General features: G+C 36.4%; 2 protein-coding genes across 2 annotated transcripts; one reads left to right on the forward strand and one right to left on the reverse strand.

Moving 5' to 3' along the window:
- The first annotated feature begins 355 nt into the window (after positions 1-355).
- On the forward strand, positions 356-4,241 carry LOC129261263 (alpha-1A adrenergic receptor-like). The gene is made up of 3 exons (XM_054899356.2): positions 356-645; positions 1,692-1,958; positions 2,361-4,241. Exons 1-3 carry the CDS (start codon positions 540-542, stop codon positions 2,579-2,581), a joined length of 594 nt encoding a protein of 197 aa, XP_054755331.2. The 5' UTR covers positions 356-539; the 3' UTR covers positions 2,582-4,241.
- LOC129257669 (uncharacterized) lies at positions 3,652-14,087 on the reverse strand. Its single transcript, XM_064096630.1, has 7 exons — positions 13,981-14,087; positions 12,081-12,323; positions 9,868-10,013; positions 8,646-8,776; positions 7,546-7,660; positions 5,954-6,116; positions 3,652-5,651 (listed from the first exon to the last, which is right to left on the reverse strand). Exons 2-7 carry the CDS (start codon positions 12,301-12,303, stop codon positions 5,500-5,502), a joined length of 930 nt encoding a protein of 309 aa, XP_063952700.1. The 5' UTR covers positions 12,304-12,323; positions 13,981-14,087; the 3' UTR covers positions 3,652-5,499.
- Positions 14,088-14,339: the final 252 nt, after the last annotated feature.

Consider the following 14,339-nt stretch of genomic DNA (forward strand, 5'->3'; position numbering starts at 1 on the left):
ACCAAGGTATGACATAGCTAAAAAACAAGTCGTACGATTGATAACCTTCAATATTCATGTCCATCAAATTAAAAGAACAAACTAATAAGTCCATCGATTAAGCTGTCTTGGGTACTGGAATTAAGGTGTGTTTTGGTATTTTCCCCATGATTTATTTCATGGACCTAGTAGGTCCATGGTTACTTCAAAGGAAGAACAAAAACACTTCCAAATTATTACGTGATGAGCCAGGTGTGCGGCCTTTTCAGTGCATACATTATCTTTTGTTAGGAACACTTTAACTCCCTCCCTTCGTAACAAAAATGCCATTTAAAAACGTCACCTGAACCGAATTAGTTTGGACTTTTATTATGTTACAGAGCGCCTCTCCTACTACCATTATAGCAGTTCAACCCATCACTGCTCTCCGGCATGGACGAACTGCATCTTCTATGTCTTTAACCTTACCTTCATCTACGGACTGGCAGTCCCCACCATGCTCATCTCTCACGCTTTTATCATCTATAAATTGAGAGCAAAAGAGAAGAAGCTTAGATCGTATGGTGTCGGCAAGTCAGGGCAAGCTCAGGCAAGCAATCCGGAGAAACATATCAGTACTTTATCGGGATCAGCTGGAATGGGAACTGACATATCTATGGAAGGCAAGTGAAGTAGAACGGAGAATGGATCTTAGAAAAGAGGGGCCAAAGAAAGTGGGCTGAATTCCTAATATTTGCTCCTAACATTTGACTAGATAGGGGCATTGTTATCACTTCAGTAAATATAGATTAGACATAATTGTGGACACCCAACCCGACACCCCGCTCGACACATTCTGTGGATCCTCGGGTGTTGCTGTTTTTTTTTTTCTTTCTTCCTTTCGTTCTTTCTTTGTCTCTTTCTCCCTTTCTTTCTTTTTTTTTTGTCTTTCTTTCTTTCTTTCTTTCTTTCATTTTCATTGGATGGGGTCTCGTCATCATTTTGTTTTTCTTTTGAATGTAGCGTTAGGCCGACACAGTTTGCAGGCTATGCTGCTCATAAGTGCAATGAAGTCATAATATGGTTTAAAAACGCAAATCGGCACATTTGGCTAACAACGTATCAAAAAAAATTCTTCATTGGCGTAATTAGCCAAAAAGCCTGAGGGGTAGATATGGCGTACGGACAAAATTTATAAAAAGTTGCGAGCGAGCAAAAATGTCGACATTTTTATTACAAAAAACCCAATCTTGTCATAGATTTTGACATAATATTCAGAAAAAGATGTCGTTTTTAACGCTTCTATCTTTCCCTTTCTCTTTATTTTTTTCTTCGTCGTGATTTTTTGGGGGGGAGCAAGCGCTCCAAGACCCCCAAACACCACTCTAATTAATTGCAATTTTAATTACAGAAAACAGGACAACGCTTTTTTTAATACGAGTCAATGTATTAAATTTGTTTGACTTTATCTATGGGAAAGCTTTCATGAGTTTTGAGTATTTTTTATAAAGCTAATTTGATTGATTTGTAATGTATTGATTCGCAGGTAACCCGACTGCCGATCTAGAGCAATTGTTTATTGATGAGCAATTAATTGGAAAATAAATATCGTGCTTACAATTATTTCAGTTAACTCAAGGTTCGGTAAAAGTTTGTATCTATGTCAGAACAAAAATAAAGACGCACTTATAAAGCCCAAATTTACTGTCCAATTATCATCTTAGGCATACAAGACAAAAGTGACAAGATTCCCTCGAAGCGACTTCAAAGCAGTAACATGAAACAAGATCAAGAACACAGCCTACATTCTCTTTCGGTGGATTTCGGCGACACTTCGGACACAATCGGCACTTCTGAACTTGATCTCTCTTCATCGGATATGGTGTCTCGGGGACAAAAGAAAGATCGGCCGAGGAAAGCAAAAGGGAAAAAAGACAAACAGACCCAGTTGGCAGTAAAGTGGGCGAACCTAAGCGTGGATAAACAAGTTGCAGTTGCAGGTAATATATTATATACATGTATATATACTTCTGTCGCTATCAATTAAATTATATCTCCACCTTTCTCTTCAGGTAAGGTTAAGGCCATGGAGGGAGAGTTAGGAAACAGAAAATGATTTTATTTTGTTTGCCAAAATTCTTTGACGATATAATGACAATTCATTTTGATAAAACATATCCGAGAACCAAAATCAAAAATAGGAACAGGGACGATACAAATAGGCCTCGATTGATAGTGATAATTTTTGCTATCATTATTATCGTTGATGCTTGATTGATCAAATTTATTTTATGTAAGAATTAAGATAAAACAATAGTTACCGACGGTATTATCACCATCAATATGATCAGTCCTTTAAAAATATTATTGCAATAATTCCCATTTCTCACTTACTTTTCCAGGGGGTATGGTTGTCCTGACAACGACCGTCTGCTGGGCCCCTTACTCTCTCGTTCATGCTTGCTTCTTTGACTTCTCTCCATCTCACATGGTTGGGGTTGCTACGATGTGGCTGGGATACACCAACGCGATGCTCGACCCCCTGATCTATGCATTCTTCAACAGACAGATACGATCCAAGATTGTCCATCGTTTCAACGACTGCTTCTCATGTTTGAAATGATCCAAATTGTTTATACCAGTGGCAGATCTACCTCTTCGCTAAGAGGGGGTGGGGTGGGGTTGACAAGTTGGTTTGACCAAATGACGATGAGCTGCGACGTAATGCATCCTAGCTACCCCCCCCCCCCCCCGATGTAGATCCGCTACTTTTCTGTTTCTCCCAAAACAGGGAAAGGTTGTTGGAGTTTGATTCCATACTCTTTTATATATTATGTTTCGGGAACCCGAGGTGGGGATTTAAATCCCCTACCCCACTCCCTGGATCCACCGCTGCATATTACATTTTCTCTTTTGGGCTCCATTGTCATTGTTTGGAGGGAAAGTGCTGATGGGTTTAAACAGGGCAGTTTCTCCGTCATTCTTAAAGTAATCCAAAACGGGAATAAAAGGTTCGGGGGCAAAGAAAGTATGGGAAAAGAAAAATCTCAGGCATTAGCGATACAATATTCCAAATTGATAGAATTCAGATGGGAACAATCCAACCACCCCTCCCCAATATACCATTAAGAAACTTGGCGCTGCCGCCGAGGTTTGAATATTCGTGTTTTGACTTGAAAATATAGTCATTTTATGATATACCTCTGATGTAATCTTACGATTTATAAACATGTAAATAGCGTTATAAAATAAAGTAAAAAGCGATTGTGAAATGTTTAGGTTTGATACAAAGAGCTGTAAATAAATGTATATTTAGACTAATATTTACACTTAGACCTGCATTATTGTGATAGCAACATAATATCAATAAATCCTGAAAAAAAATCTTATCAAATAAGTGCCTGTACCAGGATTTTAAAAGAATGGAGTTCACATTATAAAAAGATGAAGTCTACTGATGTCAAATTGGATATAATGGAATATGAAATTATATCAAAATGGAGATGTCTAATGATGTCCCTTGTAAGCTGTATATTTGCCTATTTTATTTCAAGTCGTATATTTTTTTATGTCTGCATTGTGTATATACCATTTGCAAACTGAATGTAATTCAGCCTTTGGCTGCTATTTTTAGTGATTATTTGAAATAAACCATTCAATAATAATAATGAAAAATGATAATGCTGTGTACCATAAAATTCCATCAACTGTCATCTTTTATTTTTTTTACCTGTGCATATCAACATTAAAAACCTATATGTAATAGGTGGCAAATGACATCACAATGAGACTTTTTTTTTGGGGGGGGGGTGGTCATAGTAACTCTGAATTTTTCATAGATTTTTATTTTATCATCAAAATGCTCCTCACAAACCAACTTGTATATTCAAATGTATTTCTATAATATGGAAGCAAGTACATACTCAGCAAACTAAGCCTTATGCTTGTATTATGTTCAAATATTGTTGCAGTATTTTCCCCCTTTTTTTTCAATCAAAGTAATTCCAAACAAGAAAAAGAAATTTGTGCTACACTTGAAACCATGACTTCCCTTATTTATGCAAATAATGAAAGGAAATTAAATATTTCGCTTTATCTTCGTAACTTGTCTTTACTAGAAGAAATAAAAGAAATATGATGATTCTAACAAAGGCACAGATGCTAAGTAGATGTTTTTTAGTTCTTGTTATGTTTTTAAGGAAAATAATAAATTGTAAAATCAATAAAAATATTGAATAGCTGATACATGTACAATTACAGAAATTATAAGTGAAAGGTTTATTCAATGAAAAATAATTTAAATAACTAAATTTTATTCACACATAGATCTCATTGAGAATATTGGAAATCTACAACATTTGCATTTACATATTTTTCAAAATGTATTTACAGTGAATTTAAAACATATATCCATAATATTATGTACAAGTAATGATACAGTAAAATTTCATTCTTGTTTATGATAATAATCTAAATTTCCAGGAATCAAGGTGATAATAATTTGGCAAAGAGATGCCTTTGTGTGGCAACAAGTATACCCATTCTCTTTGCTTCTATACATTGATTTGCAACACACTACAATAATATATTTATTTGCTCCTAAAAGTATAGAACAGACTTCATTTGAGTTTTGCAATCACGACAGTTAGTTTCACACAATGGGCTTCAATAGAATCACGAACATGTTAAAACTTGACTGTGCTGGCATCTCTGGGTTTTGTTAAAATGTTTGTAAAGCTGGGAATAACTCCAGGAGAGACTGAAAATATGCATCCCCAATACCTTACACTTCCATACATTAACTGTAGGTCAACTATACACAGCTAGATGAACAAGTGCTGTGCATATACTAGTACACTTTACATATTGATCCATCTATTCAATCTTGAAAGCGGTGAAATATAAATGTTCTCAAGGTGATAAATATCTGAGTCAAGATGTAACTATACAGCACTGAATATCAGTTACAACTATCTCCAGCATTTGATTTAATACGAGTGTTGCACTATAAGCGTTAACTAGACTGTCATCAGTATGAGTAATGGTTTGTGATTTACAAGTGTAGTCCCAGTGCACCAATACTAAATATTAAAGTTCTGCAAAATCCTCCAAGCATTTGATTAAGAGTGTTATTCTTTGATTATTGGCCAGTCAGGATCTGGTTAATGCCACAGTCACATCGGTGAATCCCACTCCAGACGGATCAAAGCTATTACATTAGTTTCAATGACATACCATTGGTTGGTTTGGAGTCGGTTTCCTTGGTGTGACTGTAGAAGAGTGGTGTCTGTGAAGCTCTATAATCATAATGGACCTTGTGGGTTAGTACAGGGCACTGCCACTGAACGTCAGGTATCATTCCCTCCCGGCATTTCATAGAGTGTTCTAGGGTTGTTGACTAGACAGTATTTATTCAAAGAAGTGGTTCTTGCTGTTCGAGTGCAATCCAACATCAATCCCAGAGAGGTACACCACACTAAACTAAGAAATGTTCCCAGCATTTGATTAAAAGTATTGTTGTCTGCTTGTATGCTTGTCATTTTAGTAGGTGTAGTGGTTTGTGCTGTCCCAGTGGGCAACATGTGGAGCCCTCAGTCCCATCTCCCCGTCGGGTATCTTGGGCATCGGGAGGTTCTTGCCGGTGAATTGAGGAAGGTTGCCGTAGTTATGCATGTTTCTGATGCCGGGGTAGACTGGAGCAATAAAGAAAACCAAGAAACGAACGGATCAAAATGATGGGGAAAAGGAGGTGGTTCTGACTCTTTGAGGGTTAATATGTTTATTTCCTTCATCAAGAAATTCATCCATATTGTGCTGCACTCAACCCAGGTAAGATGAAAGGCTACCCAGCAAGATTAATTACTTGAATGCAGTAAGCATGTGAACATCAGCTCAAGCTAAAGCAGGGTATCCAATATGTGCCTCAAAAAAGCTAAATTCTAAATAGATTTTGCTACATTTATCTTACTATTATTTCAGAAAGAGGTATTGTTACCTAATGGTGGTTGAGTCCTTTCAAATGGTAGGTTTGGTTTCCGATCTCGCTTGGGCCAGTTAGGATCATGCTCCGGGTAGATGTTGGTCATTTCTTGGATGTGCTCAAAGACACCGGGTTTGCTGGCCTCTGGGTGGTGTGTTCCTGAGGACCACATTGTGGTCTGTAACAGGGTAAAAGAAGAAAATCATGAAGTTAAATTTGAAGACAGCATAAAAGATTTCAAAATCATTTCCTGAAATGACAAATGTTGTGTATAAGACGTACTCAAAGACACCAGGTGGGTGTTTTGTAAAGCTGTCTGTAAAGTTACGCATGAATTTACACAAGACTGAAACATGTTCTTAGGTGCTAAATCAATTACATGAAGCTGTTCATAAGTTACATGTAAGAAGGACTTTAAGAGTAACTGGTGATCCTTTCTTGTGATAAATAGTATACACCAAAATGTTCATTGGGGATGGTTTAGTGCATAAGAAAGGATCACCAGTCGTTCTTAAAGTAGTTCTTGACTTACCAACAGCTTTATGAAAAATCCACCAGGTGGGTGTTTCATAAATCTGTCTGTAAAAGTTAGGCATGACTTTATGCAAGACTGGAACATGTTCTTCAGGTGCTAAATCAATCACATATAGTGATATATCACTTGTAACTTTTGATTCTGAGACCAATTGATGTGAGGGGCCATAGCCCTTCTGTGATTGAAACAATCTCTTAATTATTGACATGTGCTGAGTAAAGATTATTGAAGCTTCATCTGTACATGTATCATTGTATGTATCCTGTTTACTGTGTATAAGCATACAAATACTTGCCATCAAAGTTGTGTTAAATATCACGTCTGTGCCATTGCATAAAACTTTCCAGGTTTTTTTTCCTTTTTTTTCTTTTTCTTTATCATTATTATTTATATATTTTTTCTTTTTTTCTTATGATGTTATGATTACTTGTAAATAGTTTAATTATGTTTGATTTGTTATTTTTGTTTATACTTGGTCTGTGTTGACCCAATAAAACATATAAATACCCCAAAAAAGATTATTGAAGCTAGCCTGTGTTAAAATAGTGTTCATTTTGACGAAGTGAAATTTGTGTAGTGCCCTTGTAAACTTTGATCAGTTTCTTTAACAACCCAGTTTAGAATGATAAGGAGGTTTCATTGTACATGTTTTAGTTTTGTTTTGTTTTTGTTTTTTTAACAAAAGGACAGTGCATAATGTGACTGGGCTGATAAAACCTTGTATCTCAAAATCTAAATTTTTTTAGGGTGGCTTAGAAAAGGCTGTATTTCAAAAATATAGCAATGGTGGCAGTCTCATATTGTCTGGTAACAGTCTCCAGAACCTGTGAAGAAATCTTTCGAGGCAAAGGAAGGTTGATATGAAATGCTACCAATGTTATAACTCTAAGATCTAGCTTATTCTGAGTTCTCATCAAATTATTTAAATTTTGAGACACAAGGTTTTATCATCCTAGCCACGATATGTCTCTTAGAGGAAGAATTATGACATGCTTACCATGGTTGAGTTTGATTGAATTTATCACAAATAGATGTACAAATATTATAATTAATTAAGAGCTAGGTAACTTACCATCGGATGTGAGTTGGTCCCTGGGTATGAATCTGATGTGGCAATCTTAGCATCATTTACATTTCTCATGAATGTTTCTGAGCCTTTTGGTTCTAAGCTTATTTCAGCTGGTGGGCTGCAGAGACAGAAATAAAAGAAAACACATATTAATGAATAACATGATTGAGAAATAATAGAACACATAGATAAAAAAGAAGCAATTCCTATGCCGAGCCAACTGATTAATTCCTACAAGCTATCTTGTAAGTTTTTAGCTGGGGATTTGGTCGAAACCAATTAGGGGCAATTTACAGAAAATAATAAAATATCAGTAATTAAGATGATTGAGAAAAAATAGAATACATAGAATGCAATGGGACAACCATAGAAAAAAAAGAAACCATTTCAATGTCCAGCCAACTGATTAATTCCTTCAAGCTACAGTTGCGCTCAAAAGTTAGTGATCCTCACCACAAAATGCACTCCTTCATGCTGATTGCTGAATGTAGACAACAACAACAATACAATATTTGGCGAGCCCAGACAAACAAACTTTATTGAATGTAATATCCTATCACCTGACTTCAAAATCAGATATTATCTAAAGCATGGCAGAAATTGAACACTTTAAATATGTTCATTTTCTGGTGGGGTTCACTAACTTTTTAGCACCACTGTATGTATCGGATGCCAAAACAATGCGTCATTAAGATATGAAGAAGTAGATTACAACAATACTAGTTTCAAGCATTTTCATGATAAACAACTTTTAGTTTTAAAGTGGCTTTATTGTGCTTATAACTCACCTGCCCAAATTACATGATTTTATCACGTGTGAAGTGTTGAAATTACATGTACATGCATTCGGATTATGATGAGTTCCATTTATATTCTTTTACAAAATACCAGTTGGTAATCATTCTCTGAAAATGCATGAAACTTGCATAGATGTATTTGTAGCTTTCTATTGGTGTAAAATTCACCAATTCCATATTTTGCTTTCATAGAGACATCTTAACATTTAGGAGCAAAATAATTTCAATAGCTATCCAGATTGACCATACATTCGAACCATGATAAGAAATCATTCTATGAAGAACATCAACCCTAACTAAACTTACGTTTTGGTCAATCCTCCAGAAGTCATCTCTGTGGGTCCTTTAGAAACAGTGTTCATTCTCTGTCCTACTCCACTATCAATTCCCACTGTGTCGGTTCTGAAGAGGGTTTGCTGGTGATGTGTTTCAAGTTCCTAAAAAGAAAGAAACCATCATTCTAATGTTGTTACAGCTATTCATCTATAAAAAGAAGACCCCAGTACTACACCCATCTTTATTAATTATGAAAAAAAATATATATTACCGGATGTTTGTGCAGGAGTCGATGGTGTCTAGTGTCATTAAAAAGTGAATTTTCTCATGATTTGTATTGGCACTAATTAATGTTCAAGCATTAATGTAAGTCAGGGGCCGATTGCACGAAAGGGTCTTTCCAAGGACCGTCTTTCGTGTCGCCCATCTTTTATGATGCGCTATAAGCGGGGTGTTTCTGAAATTTATGATAAACAAACAAAATTCGTAGGCTTGCTTTTAAATCAAATTTTATACAATTTCATGAGATATCACATCATTTTATAAACAAATATTTTGTTTATTTTAACGGACAAATAAAATATATTTGCAGATAATTTATTTGAAATGCGTTTCACATGGCGTATCATAAAAGATGGGCGACACGAAAGACGGTCCTTGGAAAGACCCTTTCGAGCAATCGGCCCCAGGTCGTCAAGACATACATGATAGACTGATTGCAATTGCTCAGCTCCATACTCTTTTATGGAAAGTTTATGTAGCATATTTTGAAACTAAACTATTGATGTCACTGTACTTGTTCAATCTTGTGCAATGGTTAGAACTGCTCCTTGTTAGTAAAGAATCATTAGATAGAATTTCCTTCAGCAAGGAATTCATCCACAGTGTGCTGCATTTGACCCAGTTGAGGTAAATGGGTACCGGCAGGAAATAATTCCTCAAAAAGCTGTGTGCACCTGAATAGGTAGCCTAGCTTACCCAGGTAATAATAATAGCAGGGCCCGCTGGGAGAACAGTTTTTTTAACTAAAGTGGCTACCTGGGTAAACATACCTTTATTATTATATTATCATAGAATCCTACATGTAAATGTATACCATTAATGTTTCAATAAGATTTTTTTCTTCTTAAGATGCCTTAGATACATGTACAGTCCAGACCAAAAAATGCACATTAGAAAAATTGATACATTGCCTGTATGAAGAAAACAGGGAATTTTACAAAAGCAAGGTTTAAAAATAAATGTCTCTCACCTCAAGAGCAGTTCTTATATCTTCAACATGTTGTGCTAGGTGTCTTTCAATGTATTCTTGACCATTGATAGCTGCACTCTTTTGGCTACACGTTCTCTTCATTTCCTGTAGTACACTCTTTGCTTTCAAAACATTGGCTGTCAAAACTAAAATGATGCAAAAGTATAAGAAATATAATTAGCTTGAAAAACTTAGAGTAAAAATAAATTGATTGAAATCATGTCTTTATTGATTCTAAGATAAACTACATGTTGACATACAATCCAGGTCATTGGTTCTATTCTGAATGCATGGCAGGACAGGCGCGTAGCCAGGGGGGGGCGGTGGGGGCGGTCGCCCCCCCCAAAACGTCCCCAAAAAGAAAAAAAAGAAGGGAAAAAAAGAGAGGAGAAAAGGAAAAGCGAAGGGAAGAAAGGGAAGAAAGGTAGCTTTGTGGGTTTTTCCTTTTATTCTTTATTTTTTTTTTTCAAAAAGAGAAACTCCTTCACTCTTGCTCTAAATTTATATATATGAATTTTGCTTCCGCGCTGCGCGCGGATAAATGACAATATTGCAGTTCTCCTCTGTTTCCCCCACCCTTTCTCTAACCCTTTTTTTCCACCTCAGCTATACGTGTTTCTTGCCAGTTCAAGTTCAAATGTATACATGAGGGCATGGAATTAGAGTAAGGTTAGGCCGAAGTGTATGAAGTCTTTTTTTTTTCAAATTGATCGCGAAACTTCTGGTCGGGTTGACTCCAGGCGGGTCAAATCTTTATATCAATTTCTGCCGTCACCTCCACTAGGGCAACTTCTCCCGCTTTTCAACTCATTATTTAACAACCATAATTTTGGGGCAAACGGGTTTCTAATTAAAAAAAAAGAAGGTATAAAATTCGTGTCGTATCAAATAAAAAAGTACAATATTTTTTAAATCAAATTCTAGTAAATTTCATGTCATTTCCCTGCCCTGTCCTATTTTGCGCCCTCAGTTTGAAATTTTGAATGACACTTAAGTTTCTTTATCGTTAAAAATGAAGCGCTTCAAGATTAGTCAAAGACATTATACATCATCCTTTTTATATAATTTTAATAAATCACAGAAGTTTCAACTTTTTGAGCGGTATTTTCCTTGTAATGAAGTTAAATAATCTTAGAAAATCAATTGAATTAGAACCGCTGGGTATAGAGATATCTGCATGTAATGAAACGTCCGACCTTTAAGATTTCAGAGTTTCATTGCTCTGCGCGGGGAAGAATATCTTCCTCCCGGCATATCTTCTCCTCTGTTTTGCGAGTTAAAGATATGCACTGTGGCTAAATTGTAATCAAATCTGATCTTTCCGAGGGAAGCATTCAATATGACTTAGAGAATACCATTATTTCGGGACCCTTTTCTTTGCCAAAAAATTATAAAATGCATGAGCTTCCGCGCTTCGAGCGGGGTAATTATTATTATAATTTCCTTTATTTTATCCCTTTTTGTGCGTTCACAATCACTTTTGAAAACAAGATTCAAAATCACAATAGAGTGAACTGAATTGGAGCTGATACAGGCAGGGTTGGAAACAGGTACTAGAGACAAGATAGACGGCTCCTTTTCATTTTAATTTATGAAACACCGAAAGCTTCGCGCTTCGCAAGGGAGGGGGAAACTCCCCCTCCCTGCACCCACCCCCTAGGGAGCGCGCTTCGCGCGCTCTGTAAGTGTTGGCACGCTTCGCGTGCACTTACCGCCCCCTCCAAAATGAAATCCTGGCTACGCGGTTGTGGCAGGACAATCACAAATGTACAATACATTAATTATAATCATATTATACAGACATTTATATATATATATATCACAGTAAAAATTGTAATTTTGGAATAAGGTGAAGTATGGTCGTGCATACCCCCTACAGGCATTAAAAATGAATTTAAAAAAATATTATATTTAATATCATGCATTTAACTATTTCATTTATGCTTGACATGGCAAAATACACACATTAGATACAGTCCCAAGCAAACTTACATTTAAACAAATAAGACACAGGTTAAAATGCTATATACAGATGAAAAATTACAACAGGAAATTGTCACAACAGGAAAATGAAAAATGATTTTCATATTCATTATCGTATGTACAAATACATATGAAATTAAAAAAGGAAACGTCGATTCCATACGTCCTACAAAGTGTACACATCTGGTAAATGATGATCCTACCTAGACAAAACTGATCAGACTACTCACATCTCACCAGTGGGCCATCCACCCAGTACTCTTTATTCTGCTTGACCTCTGGTCGAAGGTCACTGACCATCTTCCCCAAACGGTTCAACACTTCCCATGACCTTTCATCTATGACAGACTGTTGCCTCTGAAGACAGTTCAGACCCTCCAGAACACTGGTACAAGCATTGAAAAATTCTGCTCGGGTATAAGGCGTTGCTGGATTAGCCGAGGTAACACTCATGATGAATAGTTGTTTATTCCCTGAAAGAAGTAGAAGTATGATGAACATCCACTTTTAAAAGATGTGGAGCTTCACAAGTGATAGTGATACTATGCTAACTTCTTTTTATCATTCTTTGTTTGTCTGTCAGCTGTCTGTAGGTCTACATGTATACTATATTAAAATAACAATAAAACCAATAGGCAATATATTTTCATAGGAATAAAAAGAGCAGACGACAGTGGATCAGTGTAGGTAAGATTGCCTGTTACTGTTTGTTAGGCCGGTTACTAGTTACTGTAGTCTTAGCAATTACGCTATGCCTAGATCCTGTGTGTGAACCTGGACTGCGGGCCCCAGCAAAAATCTTCACCGAATGTCAAGTTACATGTAATCTGCAATTGCCATAATAATCAAGTTTCCCATTAAGTACAGAAAGGGCGGCACATTCATTATTTGTACATGTATGCTTGTGAGTTGTGACGCTCATTAAGTTCAATCACACGTCGTCGATTGTCGACAGCTGTAATACTACTCAAGGTGGTGTGGACATAACCAAACTTTAGCCATAGCCTACATCGCACATCAACATTCAAAGGCAGGGACGAGATTGAAATTCAGCAAATGAGGCCCGTGTTCAGAAAATATATCAATTGTTAATACAAAGCTATATTTTAAGCATTTTTTTGTCATTCTAAATCTAAAGTCAAAGATAAAACTCATAGGCCTATATTTTTTCGCCTCGTTACTGCATTCTTGTTCTATTGGCATTAATGGCAATACCATTGGTCTGTGAAATTGATCTATGCTACATGTACGCGTACAAAATTGCTTTCGTATGCAGTAATATGCGCGTCCAGTATCATGACATGATCACGAGTGTCCTGTGTCTGTGATACAAATTATGATCATGATGATATGTGACCATTACAAGAAATTTTGAAATGACGAAAAAAATAGACACAAATTTGTGAAAAAAATAACGAAACGGGTGGGACAACTCGGCCCGCAGCATTCTTCCAAAGTTCCAGTATTTGTGGTAAGGTAAGATTTTTGAGAGCTGAGAAGTGAGAGCTTGCCCTGGCCTGAGCCAATACCGAGCTTAGCCAGGCGGCTTCTTGAGAGTAAAAATCATTTACTAACGTAGCCTCGTAGGCTTACTATAGTATAAACGAAGCCAGGCAGTCCTCCCTATTCATCTGCGTGTAGGCCTACTAGTACTGCTACTGGTACTGCAAAAAACCCTGAAACTTTCGCCCCCGAGATTTCTACTTTCCTTCTAAAAGATCTAGGATTAGGAACCTAGCTCTAATCATCTAAATCATGTAGGACCTACATGGGATAAAACTGGCTTCGTTTAGAGTAAGCCTACGTTAGTAAATGATTTTTACTCTCAAGAAGCCGCCTGGCTAACCGAGCTAGCGCGGACTGGCGTAGCCGTAGGCGCTTAGGCCGTATATCACCACCGTCCATTGGCATAGAGGCGGGACCGGACTGGGCCGGGGTAGGCGCGGGCACAAGCCCCCCGATGCGGCGACCCATGTTATACGGAATTACGGTAACGTTTGAATATAATTATAAATTGATTTTCACATCATCAAATACTACGGTATGTTAAACGTCTTTATTTTCAACTTGTTAATAACTAATTAATTGTAGCCCCATCGGTTTTATAGAAATTAGATTTAGATTACTCACAATTGTAGTTCAAAAGTTCAGCTAATTTTTAGTTTTTCTTAGTCGTGTTTTTGCAGCGCATACCGGTACGTACCGTACATACACGATATGCAGCTAAATCATGAGCTGACCGACCTTACAAATTTTAGGTCAAACAAAATTGGTTCATTATAATTAAAAATAGATTTATTTATAGTTTAATTATTATTTTTAAGTACATTTAACTTACAAATTTAAAATAAAATGGTATATTAAAATAATTTAGAAAACCAAAATTACAATACTTGGAATAAATAATAAAAAAATATATATTAACGCGTTCACTTTTATTGTGATTAGCTTCATGCAAGCAGAAGTTTGTTGATAGCAACGGCCAGCTG

The sequence above is a fragment of the Lytechinus pictus genome, chromosome 1 (assembly GCF_037042905.1).
Source record: "Lytechinus pictus isolate F3 Inbred chromosome 1, Lp3.0, whole genome shotgun sequence".
Lineage (NCBI taxonomy): Eukaryota > Metazoa > Echinodermata > Echinoidea > Temnopleuroida > Toxopneustidae > Lytechinus > Lytechinus pictus.